The 23,332-nt window shown below is 39.4% G+C and overlaps 1 protein-coding gene across 5 annotated transcripts in view; it reads left to right on the forward strand.

Moving 5' to 3' along the window:
* SLC39A8 (solute carrier family 39 member 8) overlaps positions 1-23,332 on the forward strand; it is a 67,964-nt gene that overhangs the window by 28,047 nt on the left and 16,585 nt on the right. For 4 of the 5 annotated variants that reach the window (XM_046657436.1, XM_046657435.1, XM_046657433.1 and 1 more), the window contains exons 4-7: positions 1,323-1,492; positions 3,894-4,016; positions 4,515-4,682; positions 8,704-8,739. In XM_046657436.1, the coding sequence (XP_046513392.1) occupies positions 1,323-1,492; positions 3,894-4,016; positions 4,515-4,682; positions 8,704-8,739 (497 nt within the window). The remainder of the gene's footprint in view (positions 1-1,322; positions 1,493-3,893; positions 4,017-4,514; positions 4,683-8,703; positions 8,740-23,332) is intronic. The other variant, XM_046657437.1, reaches the window with a different exon arrangement.

A 23,332-nucleotide genomic window follows, 5' to 3' on the forward strand; every position in this document is an offset into this window, starting at 1 on the left:
TGCTGGAGCCAGGCTATCTGGGCTCAAAATTCAGCTTTCTGCCCATGTGATTGGGCAGCTCATTTGAACTGCATGTCCTCTGTTTTCCTCAGCTGTGTGAAGGAGGTAATAGCAGCTCTTACCTCAGAGGGTTTTATGAGGGTCGAGTGAATTAAGGCGTGTTAGTCGCTTGCACGGTGCCTGGCTCGTGGCCAGCACTCAGTCAGCGCTAGGTGTTATATGGTGCTCTGCTGGTAGTGTCAGTGAGAAAAGTGGCCCAACATCTAAGAATGTTTTCTTGGCATTTTAAAGAAGTGGCAATACAGAGGCAGCTTTCCAGTCTCTCACATTGTCCTTTGTGCACAATGTGGGGCCACAGCCAAAGCCACGTGTTGTACAGCTCCAGGGGCCAGTTTGCGTGTCAGCCTGCACTGCCGTCTGTGACTGTTCTGTTCACACAATATGTTTCACTTCTTTCCCATCGTGTCTTTACACCAACCCCTCTAGGACAACCGGGAGGAATTGAAGCCCAAAGGCAATCGGTCACACGTGCCCTTAGCTGTCGAGCCTAGGGGAACATTCGCTCGTTTCGTTCTAAGCAATGGTTATTAAGCACCTTTTGGGTGCCGGTGCCTGGGGATAGAGAGATGAAGGATGTCCTACCTCCTTCTGTCCCCAGGGTGTCTACTCTAGAGGATATTTTTGCCTTAACCGAGAGTGAGCTGGGCCATGTAGCCGCTCTCTCCCTCCCTGGGCACCCCCTTCCTGAGGGCTCACTGTGCTGGCTCCCCAGAGGCCCCTGCTGGGGGCTGAGGTGCTGCCCCCCAGGAGGTGCTCCCCACAGGCGCCTGCAGACCAGTGATTATGAAGCTCAGTGTCAACAGCTATGGTCACCTTGAAGCCAGCTCACCCCACCCATCTCCACCCCTGCCCTCCACCCATCGTCCCATACCTTTTCCGTGAAACCTCCACTGCCTCTGTGTTCCTCTGAAAGGCTGGATTTTACACTAGGCCTTAAGCCATAGATGACACTCGTGACTTGGAACCTGTGGGCCTCAGATTGTTTGTCACTGTTGTAGATGTTCTCCGAATTCCCTGCAAGCTGTAAAATTCTTTGATCCCGATATGATGATTTAGGACTGATGAAAGCATAGGCAGTGTCACTTTTAGTATTTATTATGCTATACTTATGTTCTCAGTTTCCTATATAATTTTCATTGAGTCAATTTTGTTGTTTTAAAGAAGCTATCTGCTTTAAGATTTTAAAGAAGAAAATTTGTTTCAAGCATAAGACTTCATTTGGCTCCTTTGATTAATTTCTGCTCTTTCCTTCTGATCCACAGTTTGGGGATATGGATTCCTGTCAGTGACAATCATTAACCTGGCATCTCTTCTTGGCATGATTTTGACTCCACTGATAAAGAAATCTTATTTCCCTAAGATTTTGACCTATTTTGTGGGGCTGGCTATCGGAACTCTGTTTTCAAACGCAATTTTCCAACTTATTCCAGAGGTAAGGATGTTGGCTATTTGTTTCTGTGAACAGTTGTTTCTTTTAAATGGATTAGCACTTTGTACATTTTGAGCCTCCATAATTCTCACAGGATTTTATGATTTGTTTTTATAGTGTTTTGGGTTAGAGAAAGCTGAATCACAGCAAATGAAAAAGCTTTACCCAAGCTGCAGGGGATGTCAGTGTCAGAGATGAAATCAATATTCTAGGAGGCCAGCCACCAAGACGTGCTCAGACAGCTCCAGGACGCCTGCGAAGGCCTGAACACTTTATTCTGTCTCACATTTGGCAAATTTAATTTTTCTATACACTTTTATTATTTCTATTTTTTTTCTAAAGAGCATGCAATGTCAAATTTACTGAAGATGTACCACAAAATTCCCTCATATTTACTACAGCAAAAGAAGACTAGACCATAAATTAGAGCCTAGTTGGCAAATCTTTTCATTTTTTTTGACCATGGGGAAACAAAATCAATTGAGGGCCAATAGATAAACAGCAGCTTATATTTTCCTTTGATAAAATGTATTATTGAACTAACATTGACTATAGTGAACTACTCAGTTAATCAACAAATAATATGTATGTTTTATTTCAAATCTATATTGTGGCCATATAAAGAAGAGAGACACAGGTGGGAGAATAAGTGAGAGGAAAAGAGAAGGGAAAGAGAAAGAGACATTAATAGGAGGGAGCCACAGAGGGGGACTAGAGAAATGCACGTGCACACGGGCTGGCCCCCTGCAGGCACAGAGCAGGACGGAGGCGCCCCGACAAGGAGGGAGGACCTGCCTCATCTCGGATGTTTAGGAAATTATAGCTGAAGCTTCTTTCAGTTTTTGCAGCTGTATATGAAAATGGGGATATAACTTCTTAGAGTCTTAGATTTATTCTTATTACTGTTGCTGTATCTAGAAAGGACCTAGGAGAACATCGGCTTCAAACTCTTGATGGTAAAGATGAAAACAATTAAAATCCAAGAGGATTAAATCACTTGATTATAGCTATACAATCAGCTAGTAACAAAGCTAGGATGACAATACAGATTTTCTGATGAAAAATATATTATATGTAATATTACACATGCAATACATTTAATATAATATAATATAATATTATGTATGTATCTATTCAGTCATCTGATTTGTGGGTCAAATTCAATTAAACAAACTAATATTGTATGTGGACTGGAGATTCCACATTTATGATTTTGAGGTTTTCTGTTTTATCGAAAATGTAGTAATACATAAAAATGTCTCTCAGGGAAATAAACTTTCAACAGCATTTATGGATATTATTTTGCCTTTCTGTGATAATTAGAGGATTATGGATGTGATCAGAGAATTATTAAACACTAAAGAATCGTCTTTGTAATAATACCTCAAATTTACATAGATAGTTATCTCTTCTTTTTTGGCAAAATTCTTTCCTTTTTGCTCTTTCGTAACCTTTGTGTTAGGTATATGGAGTCGGTATTTTTATACCGTTTTTGCACTGTATAAATAGGCACAGAGAAGTCACTCAAATGAAGATGTGTCTGTGAGGGCTCCTCAGAGACAGAAGTTGAACAAAGTCCCAAGCACCCTCTGTTCTGGACTGCTGTTCAGAGGGGATGTGCACTGTGTGCAACGGGGTGAAGCTGTGACTTCTCACCTATTACTCTCTCCTCCTATTTGCTTGTCCATTTCTTGTCTGTTAGGACACCTTGACTGTCTATAATTTCAAACTCCAGCTCTTGCCCAATGTCCTTTAAACGAATTGTTTCATTCTTATCATTGTGTGTGTGTGTGTGTGTGTGTGTGTGTGTGTGAGCTTGGTATCTTAAATCTTTCCTTCTTTATTCTTGGGCCCAGGCCTTGATTTATTTATCTCTTTAGGACTTATCAGGATCTTCTAGGTTCAAGAGGATCTCTCTTGGAAAAGCAGTAATCCAAGTGGCCTGCCATATTTGCCTTAAAAATTTCGCTCTGGATATGGTGGGAAAATATATTACTTTTAGAGAAAGTGGATAATCAATGTCTCATTTATCTTCATTACCTAGATCTAATATTGTCTTATTAATATGGGAATCAGTGCTGCATCTTGACTGCCAAAAGTTTACTCTTTCAAGGCAAATATTACCGACGGTGTTATAGCTAGGAAACTATGAAATACCCAGGGGACTTCATTTAATAGAATCTCCTCTGGTTGTAAAACTTCTGTGCCATCTCTTTCAGTTTGGTTGCTCAAATTCAGAGTTTTTGTTTCGTTATTTTGGCAGGTAAGTTCCAAGTATTACTTGAATGTGAAGATGGACTTAGAACTTTGGTGAAAATTGTATACTGAGAAATTTTGATCTTATTTTGTAGAAATCAAGTTAAATTCTTTGGTTTTACCTGAATTGTCTTTTTTTCTCCCTCAGGCATTTGGGTTCAATCCCAAAATTGACAACTATGTGGAGAAAGCAGTTGCTGTATTTGGTGGATTTTACTTACTTTTCTTTTTTGAAAGAATGCTTAAGATGTTGTTAAAGACGTATGGGCAGGTAAATGGACTTTATTTAAAACGTTTGATATTTTACCCACTGAAGATACTTTACACACGCAAATAAAGGCAGGAATTTTATTCTTAGAATTATGTAAGTTGTCCAGTTATTAGGCTTATGAATGTGAGAAGAAAGAAAAGAATCAATATATTGATAGGTATAAGAGAAACATTTGATTAATATTGTAGAATTTGGAGAAAGTACTAACAGTTTGACATTGAATAACAGATGTGCATAACTTGTATTCCATTCATATTCATCAAAATAAGAAGGTAGATGTACCCTAACATGAAAAAACAGAAACAAAAGGATCTAATAAATGAGGATACATTGATAGGGAGAGATATTTTATAAATCTAAAAGGGTTACATTACATACAGAATAGACATAAAAATTTTTCCTTATAAATTAAAAGCACTAAGCTCCCTATTTTCTTGTCTGTGAGTCATATTTTTCCTTCTTACAACCTCTTCTTCCTTGTGCTATTTTTCCATGTAGAATGATCACACCCACTTTAGAAATGATGACTTTGGTCCTTCTCAAGAAAAAACTCATCAACCTAAAACGTTACCTGCCATCAACGGTGTGACTTGCTATGCAAATCCAGCTGTCACTGAGCCTAATGGACACATCCCTTTTGATAATGTCAGTGTGGTCTCTCTCCAGGTACGGTGATTCCCTTTTCTCTTTACTGGACAGCATGCTTCATGCTACGTGGACTGCTGTGAATGCAGCCAAGTCAGTATTTTGTACATTTAAACGTGTCAGACTTATTCCTGTGTATGTGGGCTAAGTGGAATGTAAGTCTGCATTCTTTTTCCACTTTCCCTCCATATATTTACTCCAGACTAGTGAGTTAAGCAAGCAATCGTGGGTTACTGAATCTCAGGCTTCACTGTTCTCTAAGATTGTTTAACTATAAAGAATCACTTAGATTTGTACAATAATATGTAGCAAGATTAATTCAGAGCACTTCTCTTATTTTGCAATTCTTTGAAGATCCAAAAACCAAAGAATCCCTTTGAGTGATTTTGAAACTGCAAGAAGAAAGATTTGTGAGCTTTAAAATGGTGTTCATTAATTAATTGATTTAGAATTTTTATTCTCATCTTCTAAATAATATTAATAGGTATCATTTCTTGAGCAAGTATTATATGCCAGGTAATATGCTAGGCAGGCATTTAAGTACTTTATCTCATTTACTTTTTATAACAACTTTTCAAAGTATGGATTATTTTCTGCTTTCTATAGAACTGTTTTGGTTTCAAGTGATGGAAATCAAACACAAATTACGTATGCAAAAAGGAGAGTTAATTGGAAAGATAGCAGGCTGTCTAATGAAGTAGCCAAGCTACAGGGAGAGCAGGAACCTGGGAACCACCAGAACCATGAGGACTCCCTCTCCTTCTCTTCCCTGCACCCTAGAGTCATTCTTTTCTTTCACTGTGGTCCAGCTTGTGGATAAGTGAGAAGCAGAGCCACTAGCAACTCCTGAGATTTATGTTTTATAATTTCAGCTACTAGAAGGACATTGACCGGACCCTAGTCCTAAATCCAGAATTCCTGGCAAGTGTAGCTTTGGTCCAGCTTGAATTAGATGTCCACTTCTAGACTAATCTAAGTGCTTAGAGGGTTGGGTCCCTTGTATGGCCCCAAAGGAATATATGGATGCAGCAGAGGAGTGGTTATTAAAAAGGGATGCTGGAATGGTGGGGTCATTGGTGTCCACAATGTTTCTCATTTGACAGATTAAGAAAGTGGAACTTTAGGCGCTGGCCCCATGGCTGAGTGGTTGGGTTCACACCCTCCACTTTGGTGGCCTGGGGTTCGCCCATTTGGATCCTGGGCACAGACCTAGACACTGCTCATGAGGCTATGCTGTGGTGGCGTCCCACGTATAAGAACTAGAATGACTTACAACTAGGATATATAACTATGTGCTTTGGGGAGAAAAAAGAGAGGAGATTGGCAACAGGTGATGGTTCAGGGCCAATCTTCCTCACCAAAAAAAAAAGCATAAAAAACAATGGAGCTTTAGATGTTAAATAACCTTTCCAGGGTCACTCATCTCGTAAATGACAGATCCACAAGCTACAAAGTTAAACATAATATAAAAGAGGACAATTAAAAGTAAAATCGAAAGGAAAGTCAGCTAAGAGGAAAAAAAAAACGCTAAAAAAGATACCTGGAGGAGGTTATTATGGAAAATGACCTGAGTTCCCTTCTGGAAAGCGAAGATGATTCATTGCATCCTTCTCCCCCTGGTTCAGGAGAATCTTGAATGTGTTTGAGGAGGTAGTTTTATGTGAGTGCTAAGCTAAGAGAGGAAATTATTTCATGCGGTGTAATGAATGATGCTTTCAGCCAAGATTTTGCAAAGAATATGGAAATGTTCAAATAGATAATTTCTTGTAATAATTACAGCTAACATTTATGAAGTTCTCAAGGGCTATGCCAGAACTTTAGATGAATGATCTTGGTTATAGCTTTATAATAGCTTAGGCGACAAGGACTGTTAGAATTAGGAGACAGTGGCTTAGAGAGGTTAAATAACACACTGAGGGCCACAGCTCCTGGATGGTGAGGCTCGGGTCAGGACTGAAGCCTCTTGAGGCTGACCTGCGCCCTATATTCCTCTCTGGATTGCCTTCTTCATGCCACTGCTCTACTAGAATCAAGATGATGACATTAACTCTTAACTTAATAAATGTTAATTTTTTAGGGGGAAGAAGATAAGTTGGCCCAAGAGCATTGCTTTCTAAGGATAAATAAATTAAACTTCTCAAAAGTTTGATTTTAGGTGTAAAGTTTTAGGGCTCCTGGTTTATGGTTCAATATGGCCAGAAGACATGTTTGCAGTAAATATAAGCATTGTGACAAAGATGGGGTCCTAGACATGATCTTGTTTTACATAGTTTAGCAATATCAATCAGAGAGCCATTCTTACTCTGCTTTGGTGGTTGTGCTAGTGTACAGGCCTTCATTCATTTGTTCGGGAAACGTGTGCTGAGTACCTGCTCCTGTCCTGGGCACTGGGAATTCTTAGAAGCAAATGAATTCTTATGGAACTTACAGTTTATTCAGCAGAAATAGACAATATAGAAAAGAATAAAACAAGAAAATACCAGGTAGCGGTGAATACATTGATGAAAATAAAACATGGTGATGTGGGAGTGACATGTAGGGGCTTCTTTGATTGATGAAGAAAGACCCCTTAAGAGGTCAGCGGAGAGCTGAGTAATGAGAAAGTAGAGCCAGCCATACAAATATCAGGGAAAAGAATATTCTAAAAGCTTTGAGAATAATTGAACAGGTCGCGTGCAAGGGAACCGGAAGCTAAATGGCATCAGACTTCGCAACATCAGTGCTGGAGACCAGTGGCACACTTCCTTCAATATTCTGAATAGAAACGTCTGTGGAATTGTAAACCTTGGTAAACTACCAATCTAGTGAGTGGGTGGAATGAAGCTAGGATTTTGGAAGTATCCTTCTAGGAGTAAGAAGTCCAACTGAAGGCAGAGAAGGTGGGTGTCAGTGTGACAGCCATGTGTCAGGCCTTGAGGTGAGCCATGTAAATATTCCCGACACTAATTTCTCATGGAGACTATTTTCTGGTCATTTTGTTTGAAGATATAGTCTCGAATGAAGAGGGATTTAATCAAATTGAGCAATATATTATTTTTTGTTTTCTCTTTATGTTACATTAAAAAAATTGAAAGAAATAGAATTTAAGAACTACCCTAAGTGTTTAGATTATGCTTTCAGAGACAGTAGGTATTATAATATAAGTGATAGTGATTTTAATAATACAATTAAAGTATTTTCTATTATTTTATATGATAAAAGTAATTTAATCTGGGTGACCCCATTACAATGATAGAACATGAATGACATAAAATTCATGGTTCATTTCTGAGTCCAAGTATTGCCTTAAGAATGTTCTTGATGATTTCTGTTGTTACCACTTCAACACAGTGAAGTTTTTCCAAATTGAAAATAAGAAACTAAGAGTTACCATGAGTTAAGAAAAGTAGTCTAATTTTATATCACTATCAATAGAACACAAGTTATGTGACAATCTAGATTTTAACAGCATGAGTCTTGATTTTTCTGGAATGTAGGAAGAACAAAAGAAATATTATAGAATAATTAAAATGTATGACTTATGAATGTCTTTATTAATATTCCTATGAACAATTCTGGCCCATCACAGAATACTCAGATCTGCAATAGTATTTAAGTTTCATTGTCTTTGGTATTTTGTCTATATTCAGTCATATAAAAACCATAGCTTTGCACATATTTTTAAAAATTTTGTAGCCATGGAAGCATATTTATCACAGTAGGAGGATATGAAAGTTATTTTATTTAACAATTTGTTGGCTTGATTGTAACTTTTAAATATTTAGACAAATGATATGAGATTTCCTTTGTACCCTTGCTCCAGACCCAATAAATGTTAGGCACCGCAGTCCGTGTGGGATGTGTGTGTGCATGTGTGTGTGCACACAGGAGCGGGCACATCTTTGGAGAAAGATAGGGGTAATAGGGAGATGAGAAGAAGGCAGTTATGAGGGAAGAAGGGGAGCACAGAATTCCATTTCTCCAGTTATTCAGTCATTGCCACTCGGTGAGGTTTCACATCTCACCTGTGACGCTTACTGTGTTCTTTTCTCTCTCTGTGTAGACACAAGGAGAAGCCACTTCAGTACCTATGCAGCAGGTGGGTCTTTTTCCCCTGAGTCTACAGCTTTGGAAGGATTGTGTTTATTAGGTGTTGATTCCTTAGGGATGTCAGGTACTTGGGCAGTGTTAGCTCCTCAAGGCGACTCGAGTGACCTTGGAGCCAGCCCTCATGTTGTCTGTGATCAGGCTCTAAATGAACCATCTTGTGCTTTCATTCAAAATAGATGCTACTAAATAGAAAGTGATATGATCCACCTATTTTTCTAAAAGAGGAAAAATTAATATGAGCTATTTTTAGAAGTTGCCTAAGGTGAATTCTTTGTTTAAAATGAGGTGCTGTGAAGTGGAATTTAGCTGTTAAGTGTAGGGATGTTAGGGAGACTTTTCTACAACTGGAAAGAGAACATTTATGAGGTGCTTGGGTTTCCATGTCCAACAGATTTTAAATACACTTAATTCATGGATCAAGTATTTATTGAGTACCTAATATTTGCTTGGCATTCTTCTACGTACTGGAAATATGTCAATGGGACAGAACAGACAGACTTTATGCCCTTCTCTAACATAACTGAAATATTATATAATACTATACAGTAACGTTTTACAGAAAAGTGGAAAGTGTTCTTTTTTTTAAGTATGAGTTACAAAAAACTTATTGGAAGCTCTGTGTGTGTGTGGGGGCTTATCTACTGGTCTCTTCTCTCAGGTCGTTGGTTTTCTCCACTCTTGCCTAGGGGTGGGAAGTAGGGTGGAAGGAGAAGACTGGGGCACTGTGAATATTTGGCTTAATACCCTTGTCCTCAGCACTGTATTCACTCCTGTCTTCAGTCTGCTTTGTATCCTTGAATTGGGTTCTTTCTGGTTCAGTTTCCCCAAAGGGTAGGTCTCTGGTCATCATTCGGGGTGGTTGCCTTGCTGTGTTGTCTTGGGAGGCAGGATCTGGGGTTCTAATTGCTCCCTAAATAAACTTACAACTAATTCTCTTCTTTTCAGTTCCACTCTTTACCCACTACCTTTAGAGGTACTTAGCGCTTCCAATTCCTAAACTTTTCTGAGATTCTGGGCCCTGCATCACTTTGCTTCTTGTTCACTTTTTTCCTCTGTGAAATCAGTTAGAGCTCATCCTCTTCTTTTCATCTTCCAAGATAATTATCTCAATGCTGTCATATCATCTTCTATTCTTTCTGTCAAGTGGCTTTATGGCCTTTTTTATTCTTTTATTTTAGGGAGTTTCAGGAGGAACTAGAGATAAATATGTATGTCCAGTCTGCCGTATTTCACCAAAGACCTATTTACTATTTAAAATCGTGTAGTTTTTGAACATCACAAGCTTTAAAAACAGAAATAAATTACTTTCCTGTATGTGGTTATAATAACAATTAGTTAAAATTGAAAGCTATGTAAGTAATAAAATCATATAAGAAGTGCTTTTCATTGATCTTGATTGATTGTTGCTTACAGAAAAGCTGGTTTAATTCGAGGCAGACAATGCCCCTCCGCAGTCATGAGGAGGAATTCTGGGTGGTCGGCTGCTGGTGGAAAATGCTGTCTCCCGGGACCCATCTCTGTGCCTCCTCACCCCTACAGGCCATTTTATCTGGTTCTACTCTATGTTGCCAAAGTCATGAAAATTGGTACCTGAATCCACTCTGAATGAGCCCACACTACACTTTTTACTCATCTCTAGTGAACATTGTTTCATATTTTCAAGAATAATTGTTCTAAAAATTTTTCATCACTCCACAAAATTCTCACTCCTGCCTTTTCTTCCTTAACTGAGAAGACTGAGATCGTTATTTGGACTCTTTGTGAACTTTGCTGTCTCACCTCATCTGTCACCTCTTGAAAACTGCTCTGTGTCCTCATCTGCCCTCCACCTTCCCTTTTGTGTGACAACTTGTACCTTTTCTCTTTTTTAGGCCAGTTCCTCCAAATGTGCTTATCTTTCCCGTAGTCTCTGTCTGCTTTCATTTATTTTTCCTGAATCTCTCCTTCTCTCCATGTCTACAGACATGCTCAAGTCTTTTCTACCCTCTTCTTTTTTCCTGACTCTGCACTCCCCAAGATTTCTCAAACCTTTTCCTTCCCTACACTGTCCATCTTCTTGAAAGACTAGCTAATACTGAGATAAGACTATGTGTCAGATGTTGTCTTAAGGTCTTTACAGATATTAACTCATTTACTCCTCAAAGTAACAACCCTATGAGGTAAGTACAATTATTATCTCCGTCTTAACAATGTGGAAACTGATGTACAGAGAAGTTAAGTAACTTAGCCAAGATTCACAGGAACCAAGTTACGATTTAAACCCAGACCTCCTGCTTCCTAGACCCATGCGGTTAACTGTCATCCTGTGACACCCAGCCTATTATTCCCATTTGCCGACCAGCCTCCATGCTCTCCCTTCTCCTTTTCATCATCTCCTCAAATATAAAATCGTGTGTAATTAAAAAAAAATCACTTCCTCCTCTCTGATGCTCTCTCTGGCATGGTACAAGTGATTTTTCTAGGCAGGATGCTATGTTCCTGACACTCATTCTCCCTCTTTCTGAGGCATTCCTGTAGCTTAGCAACATTTGAGAACCTATTACTGGCCGAATGCTAGGAACGTAAAGGTGGATTTTCACTGGAGCATCCTCGCTGCCTCTTGGAATTACTCAGTCGGTGGTTTCTGTGATGTGGCGCCATCCTTCTTCCTCTGCCATTTTAGCTGCTGCTTTCCTGCTGCTTTCTCTGGATCTCCTTTTCCTTGCAGGCCAGCTGGGTGTGGAGGAGGCAGCAAGGGCTTGGAGTTACATGGGCCAGTGTCACGTCTCAGCAGTAAGATGTGTTAGTTGTGTGATTTGGGGAAAATTATTTAACATCTCTGAGCCTTTCTTTGCTTATCTTGTAAAATGAGGAGCAAAAACCCTTACAGTAATGAATTTTTGTGAAAATTAAATAATTTATTATGGGTCAACTATGTAACGATGTGTCTGACATTATATACATGTGATAATTATATATTTCCCTCCCTTTTCCATTCACCAATTTTTTTTCTTCTGTTTTCTTAGTTTTCAATCATAGTGATCTCATCAAATCCTGTCGCTTCAACTTTCCTTCCTCTGAGATTAGCTTCTAAATCTGTCTGCTTAATTATTTACAGATCATCATTTAGAAGAGGGCTCTTCTCCTAGGCCATAAAGGCTTTTGAATCTGTTTGTGTTTTCCACTGAGATAGAGTAACACAATGAGGGGATAAAATGTAGAATTCCATGCTTTCTCATCTCTGCTATTTATCCTTTTTACAACTTGAGTGCTTTTCCTAGAAACTAGTTTGATTTTTAAAACTTGAAGGCTACTTGCTAGTAAAGACAGCCTTCTGAATGTAAATGCTCGCAAGCCCGCCATTGACCTTCTGTCACGTTGACTAAGAGAACTTGAAACGTTTGTTCTTGCTCGGTGGAATAAAACTTTAAAGCCCAGTTCAGCTTGCCATTTGAATGATGATATTTTCACAGATTCTCTCTCAGAGTTGTTCAGCTATGTACTCATAAGTCCAGTTTATCTGTCACACTCTGACACATTCCATTTATTTGAAAGGACATTAAAATAATGACACCTTAATAATGTATGAAAGATATTTGCCATATTACTGAAATAATTGGGGTGCATAAAATCTCTTAAAATTGAATTAAGCATTGTAGTTAGTGCTGTTAATTTTTTTATCTGGATACAGAAATTTTATATAGATTAATTATAAAGATGAAAAATTTCATGGTACCTAATGTAAAAGTCGTAATTTGAACGATAAGCTACAGCACCAGTGAATGAATTCACACTATTGGACATAGTACATGCAGTCTAAATGAAATCAGAACTAAAATGGGGAGGCTTGCAATACTGACCAGAGCGTCTTGCCAGAAATGGAAATCCTCCATTAAGAACTACTTTTGCTTTTCCAGAAAAACCATGTCCTGGGTATGTAAATTTGGCAAAAGCATTTTAGTTGATACCCTCTGTGAGGAGAGACTTAAGGTTATCTGTTGTGACTCCTTAAATTAGCCAGGCGTTTGGCCAGCTGGGACATCCCTGATCTCACCCAGGGAGGCTGGTAGCATCACCATGACACAGAAAACTCATGAAGAAAGACGTCAGTGCTACCAACTCCCAGGCCAGCTGGGAGAATCAAATAGTATAAGTGTATGAAAGTGCTTTGGAAGATGCCCAAGTCTGTACTATTTAGTCTCTGGGTGACAGAAAAGAGTATGGTGTGAACAGAAATGAGGCAGTCAGGAGAGCCCTGGAAAAGGGGCGAGTGGGCAGGGAGGAGGAAAGATGATTAAATCCTCTCTAAATAAACGTTTTCACTGAGACCAAACATACATACCGGGTGCTGGCCTGGTGGCGCAGCGGTTAAGTTTGCACGTTCCGCTTCTTGGTGGCCCGGGGTTCGCTGGTTCGGATCCCCTGTGTGGAGATGGCACCACTTGGCAAGCCATGCTGTGGCAGGCGTCCCACATATAGAGTAGAGGAAGATGGGCACAGATGTGAGCTCAGGGCCAGGCTTCCTCAGCAAAAAGAGGAGGATTGGCGGCGGCTGCTAGCTCAGGGCTAATCTTCCTCAAAAAAAAAAAAAACAAACATGCATACCAGAAAGTGGACAGACCCTCACTGAGTAGCTCTACGAATTGTTACAAAGTAAAAGTCCATGGAACCACCAGCCACCTGCACCGGGAAGCAGAACATCACCGGCTTTCAGAAGCCTCCGCTGTGCCCTCCCCAGTGATCACACCCTTTCCTCCCAGAGGAAACTGCTACTGTGAGTGCTAACATTATACAACAAACAGTTTTTCACAGAGTCTGTGCTCTTCCGTGTCTGCCTTCTTTTGCTCTACATCACGTTTGTGAAATTCCTTTATATTGTTGCTTGTAGTGGTAGTTCATGCATTTTCACTGCTTTATGGTATTTCATGAGATGCATATATCTCATCAGTGTCATTATCGTGAATTTAACCTTCCCGTATCTATTTGTTTTAATATTTTTATTATATATTTATATTTCCATAAACAATATATTGTATTATTTTACCTTTTTGGAACCGAGTAAAAAGGTATTATGTTCAACACTTTATTGTGCAACTTGGTTTTTCTTTTTCCCTCACATCTTAGTACTTGTATTCTACTTCATTCATTTTAACCGCGGAATCTTACTACTATTTGTTTATCCATTTCCTCTGAAAATGGTAATCGTTTTCTTTCCAGCTTTTTGCTATAACAATCATTCTGCAGCGCACGTTCCTGTACATGCCTCGCTGTTCCTGTGTGTGAGCGTTTGTCTAGGGCTGAGGCGGGCACTATGGCATTTCAGGCAGAATGGTTCTGTGTGTGCAAGTGTCCTGTGCATTGGAGGAGAGTAAGCATTTCTGGTTCTACAGTACTGTTTGTCAGTAGTAGCACGCCAGTCATTAATGACAACCAAAAAATAGCCCCCATTGTCCTCACATTTCTAAATGCCCTTGGGTGGCATTTAGGTCATTTCGGACTCGTGGTGTAGAATCATGGTCTAGAAATTTTCTCAGCTGGAGTTTTATGGGAGGAGTAAGCCCCACTGAAAACAATTTAAGTGACTGTTTTCTCTCATCTCTTAAGGATGATACATAGTTAATACCATTCTATGTGCATGGGAAAAAATTTAATTTATTATGTGTAATGGATACCTTAAGGCATTAAGATTTGTCTCACAGAATCTCTGTGAGAAAGGTTGGACTTATAAGAAATGGGTCATAGGGAGTTTGCACGTATATAGTTTTACTGAATAACAACAAATTGCTCTCCAAACTGCTACGCTTGTTTACACTCTCCTCAGCAGCAGAAGAGAATTCGCATTGTCTCCACATCTTAACCAGTACTTGAAAATTTCAGACTATTAAAATAATTTACTACTAAGTTAGTGAGTTTGAAATGGTATTTTTTGGTGATTTGTCTTTGTGTATTTCTGATTCCTAGTAAAGTTAAGCATCTCTTTATATGCTTACTGCTCATACATTTACTTTTGTGTTTCCTATTCATCTGTTTCACACATTTTTAGTTGGATGTTTGTCTTTTTTCCTATTGATTTGTATTAGAGAAAAAATGATTTTGACACTATTTAAAATGGTAAGGAAGACTTCATTGAACACTGTGACAATAGGGGCCAGCTCTGCTACAGTAAAGGACGGAGATTGGGCTCAACTCTGAATACAGTAAAGACAGAGGAGGCTTGATTGCTAACGAGCAGAATACCGGAGTCAGGGGATAGGAAATTACCCAGAGGAGACATCAGGGCAGGGGAGATTCTTGCTAAACCAGCTTAACAGGTTTCTTGCTGAAGGCAGGCCCGGGTGATCAAATATCAAGCAGGAGGGGATCCTTGTTAAATTGACTTAGGATTCTTGCTCCCACTGAACTCTGAAAGGTGGACACAGAAGCGCAAGACTGAGGCCTGGTTGAGAAGAGGGCTCAGAGCAGCTTGACTGGAGTTTGTCAAGGAGAGAACATTGATCACTGGTAGGAGTTTCACGTATATTCTGGATGCTAATCTTCATTAATTAAGTGGGTTACAGATATATTCTCAAAGTCTGTGACCTCTCTTTTCATTTTGTTTATATTTTATTGTAAAAAAGTTTTAATTTCAATGTAGTGAATATATCAATACTTTTCTTCATGCTTTCTACTCTCTAAGTCTTCTTTAAGAAATCTTCCCTTTGCCAAAGTAAAGAAGATATTCTTCTATATTTTCTTCTAAAAATTTTAAGTTTAATTTCCCATGTGGAATTTATTTTGTGTATAAGAAAAAGATCTAGTTTTTCTTTTTCTTTGTAGAACAGCAGTTGTCCTGGCTTGTTTTTTTGGATAGATTGTTTTGTCTCTGCCATATGTGAAGTTTCTATATATCAATATGTTTGTATCAGGGTTTTCTATTCTCTTTTATCTGTTAAAAAAAATTCCTGCCCTAATACCACACTACCTTAGTTATTATAGGTTTTAGTAAACATTGAATGTCCTAAGACAAGGCTCCTCACCTTATTTTTTCATGGAAAATTATCTTTATTCTTCCATGTTAATATCATTTTGGGAATTTTTATTGACATTGCATTGAACTTAGAGATCAATCGAGGGACAGCTAACATCTTTATGATATTTCAGATTGTCTTTGTAATTTTCTATGTAAATGTCTTAAAAATATTCTGTTAGATTTATTCCTAATTACTTTGTAGCTTTTTAGGTATTATAAATGTTATGATTTTTCTTGCTATATTTTCTAATTGGTTATTACCAATATGTAGGAATACATTGAATTCAGTATATTGATTTTGTATGCTGCACTTTCCTTTTATTTCTTGCATTTTATTTGTTTACTCTTTTGGATTTTTTAAGTAGACATCAAAGAGCAAATAAGCACATTTGTTCTCCTTTTCTAATGGTTATAACTCTTATTTTTCTTGTCTCATTGCGTTGGCAAGGACTCGTGGATAATGCTGAGTAAAAGTAGTGATGCTTGTGTTCTGTCTTGTTTCTGACTTGGATGGGAATGCTTATAAGTTCAACAGGTTTCTTGCTTTAGTTTCCTTTTTAAAAAAATAGATACCCTTAATTAGATTAAGAAAGTTCCTTCATATTCAGAATTTCCTAAGTGTTTTTCTCAGTGTTGAATTTTATTGGAATTCTTTTTCCTTTTCTACAATATAACCAAGAATAGATAATCTATACTTAATTAATTTCTCTACTTTTATAATTAAGCAGGCTTAAAGCAGAGTGAGAGACTAAAGGAATAATTAAGTATATTTTCTCACAAAAGTTGTGTCATTTCTGTACTGTGGCATTATTCATTAGGTATTGATTAGTAACTTGAAAATTAGAGCAACTTTGCTTTGTCAAAAGAACTTGAGTCAAATCAGAGTTTAAATTCTGACTCTGACAACTAATTAGGTTACTAAACCTCATTTTCTCCATCTGTAAATTGGCAAAAATCTCTACCAGTCAAGATTATTACAAAGATTAAATGAAATGTTTTAAAAGTAATGAATAAGCAGTAATATACTAACTCTTTTTACTAGCACGACCAAACAAGCGAACATTACCATATCCCTGGGAAGGCCTGGGGATTAAGTGAGAGCAGCAGTGGCCAACGCTGTGTGTGGCCTCAAAGTCACAGCGACCTCTGTTTCAGTGCAGAATATTGGACTGCTCTGGAAAAAGAAGGAGACTTGGTGCAAAGTTGTGGGTCGTATGTCAGGTTTACAAGCACGTGGCAACTGGAGGAAGAAAGCATTTCGTGTGGTGGATTTTCTGTGAAGATGTGGTGGGGTACATTTTGAAGATTCAAAAATAGATTGATGACTTCAGTGCAGGAGCAATTTGTAGCCAAGAGTTATATCAATGAAAGTTTCTAGAATAGATGAGAACAGGGCTTTCAGAGCGGTTTGCAGAGAACAAAACCAAATAGCAGTTTGGATAAAGGATCTGAAGGTAGTCGGCCTGAATTGTGAGGTTGACTTGCCTTACCTTCAGAGCACATTTCCTGGTGTCAAGGTTCATCAGAAGAGACTTTGTTGGACAGAGTTCTGTGCATTGGGCAGTGCTAGCTTCAGGGACATTAGGAAGGAGGAGTAGGAGAAAGGGGCCAGGGGCTGGAGTGGTGGAATCTTTCCATTTATGAACAGAAGAAATCTCCTGGGCCCCCAGGATGTAGTGGACTCTCCTTGGTCATGTGTCTTTGTTCGCTTTGCCCCAGCACAGAATAATGAATGAGAATAATCCATCAGCTTCCATAATAATGAGTTTATCTGAAGATGGAGAACTGATGTGTTGGGGGAGAGAAAAATTTGGAAGAATTTTCAAGGAAGAAGAGATTTAGGATGTGCCTTGACGGCTGAAACTATGGCCAGGGAAAGAGGTCTGAAGGGTATTTAGAAGTGGTGCCATGGTTGTGCTAATAACTCCTTCCTTGTTTTTTTCAAAAAGGCTTTGGTAAAGAATACATAAATTTTCAATGCTTTTAAAGTCAGATATAGCTGCTTTTGGAGGCATTGCTATGCTGCATTGGGCTGTAAGGCCAGATTTAACAAATAGAAACAGAAAAAGACTGGAAAAATGAATTATTTCAAGGAGTTTCTCATTAAAGGCAAGGGCATTTCAATGTAGTATCAGGATTTGGGATTCTGGTAATCCAAGGGAGATTTCAGATGGAGGAAAGGCTGAGTGGACAGAGGGGTTGAAGACGCAGAAGAGAAGGGAAGTCGTGATGAGACATCGAATGGAGCAAATTTCTAGAGAAGAAACAAAAAGGCAGTTCGAACACAGGTGGAGCTGTTGATCTTGAAAAGGAGTAGGGCTCTTATTCTCAGATGGGGTGGAAGGTGGAGAAAGTGTTTGTGGAAACAGGGGAGGGAGTGCGTGTCAGATGGTCTCCGTCGCAGGCAGGTGGGAAGTAGCAAGTGGAGTGTGGAGTTGGGGAAAAGTGGAAAAGGCTTGGAACCAGCTCTCTGTTAATGTGCTTAAGAGGGGATTAGAGATGACAGCAGACTGCTGGGCAGACAGGCAGGAGTCTCAGCTCTGAGTCTGTGTCCTCACTTTCAGGAGTGGAGATGTTGACCTTTGCAGCCCAGACCCACAAACTCGAACAGCACTGCTCTGCGCAGACGCGAGGCACGGAGTGGGATGGTCCATCTGGGTAGAGTCCCACACTATTGCAGACAGGGAGAATGGCATGCCTGCAACCTTTGAAGGGTTCTGGGCGCCAGGAGGCCACATGTGAAAGCAGCCTGCTCCTGTGTGTGAAGTTCCAGAAACTTTTTGCACTCCACCTCCTGGAAAGCTGTCCCTGCACAGCTTTTCTTTTCTTTGGTCTCTGAACCACAGTAAGTGTCAGAGCAACTCATTACCAAGCATGCCAGATTTCTATTACCTGTCACTCCTAAATTATTAATAGCAAGGATAGAGATGGTGGTAGCTGGTGGTGTGATGGTGGTGGTACCTCTCATGTGCAGGGAATATACTCAATATTTTACAAATATTTTTATTCATGTACAATCATGATTGGTAGGTATGATTTTCTCCATTCACAGATGAGGAAATTGATTTCACAGCCACCAGGGTTTATTTGAACTTAATCTATCCCACTGAAAGTTCTTTTAACAAAGCTAAGTTGCTTCCTGATTTGCATGCTTCTCATCAGTTGAAATGACTACTTATAATGAAATTCAAATATAAATGCATTTTTGTGAGAAAAATACATATCCACTTGACAAGCGTCTACCATGTGCTTGGATTTCCCTAAAGGTGCTTATGGACATGTCAAAAATAGCTAGAGTAGAGTAGAGGGGGAGCACAGGTTGCTGTACTGAGAAGGATGTGGCACACGCTGGGGCAGGAAGTGATGCAAGTGAGGCGTCTTGGATGCTTTCCCAGGAAGATGGAGGTTGCTAGGTAAATAAGATTGGGGTGAAACGGTAATGTAGGTTCAGAGGATACCTCCAATTATTATTTTTAAACATTTGGCCATTTCTAAATTTTGAAAATTTTAGGGAAGTGTCCTAAACTGTAGGGCAATAGTTCTTTCTTTTCTTTTTTGGTGAGGAAGATTCACCCTGAGCTAACATTTGTGCCAGTCTTCCTCTATTTTGGATGTGGCATGCCTCCACAGCAGGGCTGATGAGTGGAGTAGTTCTCCACCAGGGATCCGAACCTGCTAACAGGGGCTGCTAAAGTGGAGTGCGCAAATTTTAACCACTGGGCCGTGGGGCTGGTGTAGGGCAAGAGTTCTTAATCATTCCCCTTAGGAAGCTGTTTGATGAGGCACGTTACATTTTGCGACAGGAGAATATACAGACCCACTAACTTTGACATGCAGTTTAAAGGGGGTCATGAATCCACTGAAGCGCCTCTCCAGGCTCCCAGCCAGTCCTCGCTGATTCAGAGGGAGGCTTGAAAAAAGAAAAGAAATGCAGAGGTGTGAGTAGACTGCACTTCTGTAGCTGCCTTACAGCTATTTATGTTCCATTCCGACAACAGCGTCATGAAATAGGTACTAAATCTACTCACAGATGAGTAAATTAGGACTCGGTTAAGTGTCTCACTCAAGTTCACACAGACAATAAATGGCAAACCTGCGATGGGATGCCCTCCTGGGGTCTTGATTCCCAAGCCCAGGTTCCTTCCTTAGACACTAACTTCCTAATGGGAACATTGCTCGAATGAATTCTGATTTATAACAATTAACTTACACATGAACTTTTGGAAGGCAACTTGTAGTGAGCTGAGGATTGCCTGTATAGTGAAACCTTGTTACTGTTGCCTCTACTAGTCTGTCATAGCTGATCGATTATGATTTATGTGTGTTTTGCTTATAGGTTAACCTGTAGAGTATCTTGACAGCATCTGTAAAACCTGCTTTTGAAACGATTTGCAGGCAAGATGCACCCAAGGTTTTTAAGTTATGTACAATGTAATTGATATGCTACCGTAATCTTACCAATACACAGTGGCAGATTTCCCTAGGGGCCTCTACCACACCCCGTGTTGCTCTGGGAGCTAAAAGTACATTTATCTGAACATGTTCTGTACTAAATTGGTTTCACTAATCAAGCAGGACTTAGCCCTATTTAGAAGAATTAGTGAGGTTTTACTCAATTAGGCTTGATGTCAAGTTAATTTCCCCCCATTAGTGTAATGAAGAATTGCTGTGTTGCTGTCATATCTGCTGATTGATAAAAAAATTGAGAATGAATGCCAACACATTTTTCTTTTGATAGATGAGGAAAAAATGTAAGAGGTACAAATAAATTATTCTGAGCATCAGAAAGAGTTGCTTAATTCTATTGTGTAGAGAGCCCAGTTGCAAACTAGCATAAGCAATGGAAAGATTTAAATACATATTTTCTTGCTGGTGTGTCTTTAACATTGGCTTTTTAAAGTTTTTTTTTAAGGTTACATTATAAAGGATGTTCATGTCATAAATATTGGACTTGCCAAAATAGGCTTCTTTTCTTTTCTTTGACTTCTGCTATTTGCTCATTTGAAAATATTTATGTGGTGCTGTGTTCTTTACATGCTACATGTTGCAGTTTGGAAATACTGACTGGATCAAGACCTGGTGAGTAATTTACTCAGTGGATGGCATGATGGAAAATTTGCCAAAGCATGAAGTGTTTTATTTTAATAAATGAAATTCATGTCCCAGGGAGAAGCACTTGGGGAGGTGGAATTTATCCTATATTCTATTAGTTCATGTTATATTTATTGTATTTATTTCCAGATAAAAATCCTAAATTAGAAAGATCACAAGGCTAAAGCTTCTTGCAAATGAAGGGTGGTCTTGCCAAAATGCTTTCTGAGTTGACGCTGCTGCGCTGTGAACAGCGTATCAGCAGCTTGTCGCGCGGACGCGCACACATGCTCACCGAGAGCTGTTCATGTGTCTCCATATTCATATCTATTCAGTTCACGCCTGAGGCAAATGTCTAGATCATAAATATCACTTTTGTAACTATCAATACTTCACTGATAATCTTAGTGAATAAAAAAATAATTGAAGGTGTTTGAAGACCAAATTAAGTGCTCACTCTTAATAAATGTGCCATCAGCTTAGAGTCAGATTGTTGGCTGGGTGGTGAAATTTGATTTTCCTGTGTGCCTGCTTTTTAGATGGGGACTCAGTCCCTTTCTGAGGGTCTCAATCCAATGAAGTCAGTGACTCCTCGCTTATTTTAATGAAGCGGTGTCTTTCTCCTGTCTTTAGCTTTGCTCGCCATGTTAATCAGTGGTCTCATTTATTCAGATATATTGTAAATTTTGAGTTCTTCTCAGAAAGAAGAGAGCCCAGTGTGTGAGGCCAATTATTTTTTAAGTGTTTGGGACATTATTGCTCTTTATTTCTATTATCAGGTATCAGAGCATTAAAAGTGGAAAAAGGACAAACTTTATTTTATTGAATCTTCTTTTATTAGGAATATCAAACTGCTTAATGAGCACGAAAAAATTCAATAGCTCAGACAGCACCGAGAAAAATCCATGCATGCTCTGGTCCGATGCTTTTATTACTAGGATATGAAGCACATATTGGAAAAACTGAAAGGAGGGGTCATCAGTAACAGTTGTCTAGGCTGCAAAGCAAACACCCAAATCTAGAGATTGTTTTACATTTGGAAAGTAAAATCGCAAAAACATCCTTTGCTGGGAAGACATCACTTTTGCAGAAACAGTCAACATTCTTTCTGGATTCTTTGTGGTTTTTGTGACTTTAACCAAAATTTCGGTCATGCAACTTACATATTAAATCAGTGATGGCAAGCTTCAACTGGGCTGCCTTCTGTGGCAACATTTCCTGTTCTGAATGACATCCTTCTCTATAGGTCAAACCAGTGAAGCTCTACTCAAGGGCAGGAGGATGATATTCAGTTATTCCTTCTGTCATTTATTCACTTGCCCTGTGTCCTGGGATCACCTGACCAGTGCCAGACTCTGTTCTGTCCCGTGGAAATATCATGGCAAATTAGACAGAAAATGTCCCTGCTCTCTGGTGCCCTTTCTGTCCCAGTGGGACACACCATCACAGGGTGACAGATGCTGTGCAGGGGATTAAAATGTGCTGATGTGGTATCTGGGGGGGCTGCTTTAGTGTGGGCGATCAGGGACACATTTAAGCTAAAATCTGAACTCTGAGAAGCAGCCATCCATGCAAAGATCAGGGAGAAGGTGGCCACGGCTGAGGAAACAGCCAGTGCAGTCTCTAGGGTGGGAAAGAGCTTGGCGGGTTTTATGAAAAGAAAGAAGGTGAGAGTAGCTAGACCGCAATGGATACGGTATAAAATGACATTGGAGAAAATTCTAGATAGAACTCTTGCTTCAAAGAAGTGTTACTGTGTTCCAACATTTAAATAGTATCCATAATTTCAAATAAGCTTCTGGTTCTACAATTACATTTTATTAAACATAACAAACTCAGGAAGGGACAGTCAAGAAAACAACTGTTTTTCCATCCCAGCTGTGGTCCGTAAACAGCAGATCGTATGGAGCAGATTTGAAAGCCCGAGGATGATGTTTTCTCCCCTCGATGATTGGAGGTGATATTTCAGGTGTGTTTGAAGTGTTGGCAAACCTCAGAACATCAGTTTAGTGTTGTACTCAAAACCAGAGGCGCTTGAATCGCTCTGCCTTCCAGAATGGAGGGTTGCTGGCAACAGCAATAAAATAATCCATTATTACAGCAATAAAGTGCTGAACTTAGAATTTCTCACCGTGCAAACTCAGTTCTTTTGAGCAGTCTCTCTGCCTTTTCTGACATGGGCTTAGGAGTCAGGTTGTCTGGGTTCAAGTTCTAGCTGTGTGGTTTTGGTCAAGTCCCTCCCTCCAGTATCTTCATTGCTTCATTTGTGATTAGGATGTTACAAGTCCTCATCTCATGGCATTTAGGAGAGTCCCTTGCAAACAGCAGGCGCTCAACAGTGTTCGTTGCCTTTGTTGCTACTATTCTTATTTTTATACCTCCTTCCTCCAACAATCTTCTGGAAAATGTGTAAGTCTCATAAAGTTATATGCAAGGTGGCAGCTGGTGGAAGTCTTCTGCCCCTTCGTGGTCACTAGGATGGAGGGGGAGCGCTGAGCTCTGT

This window comes from Equus quagga, chromosome 3, assembly GCF_021613505.1.
Source record: "Equus quagga isolate Etosha38 chromosome 3, UCLA_HA_Equagga_1.0, whole genome shotgun sequence".
Taxonomy (NCBI): domain Eukaryota; kingdom Metazoa; phylum Chordata; class Mammalia; order Perissodactyla; family Equidae; genus Equus; species Equus quagga.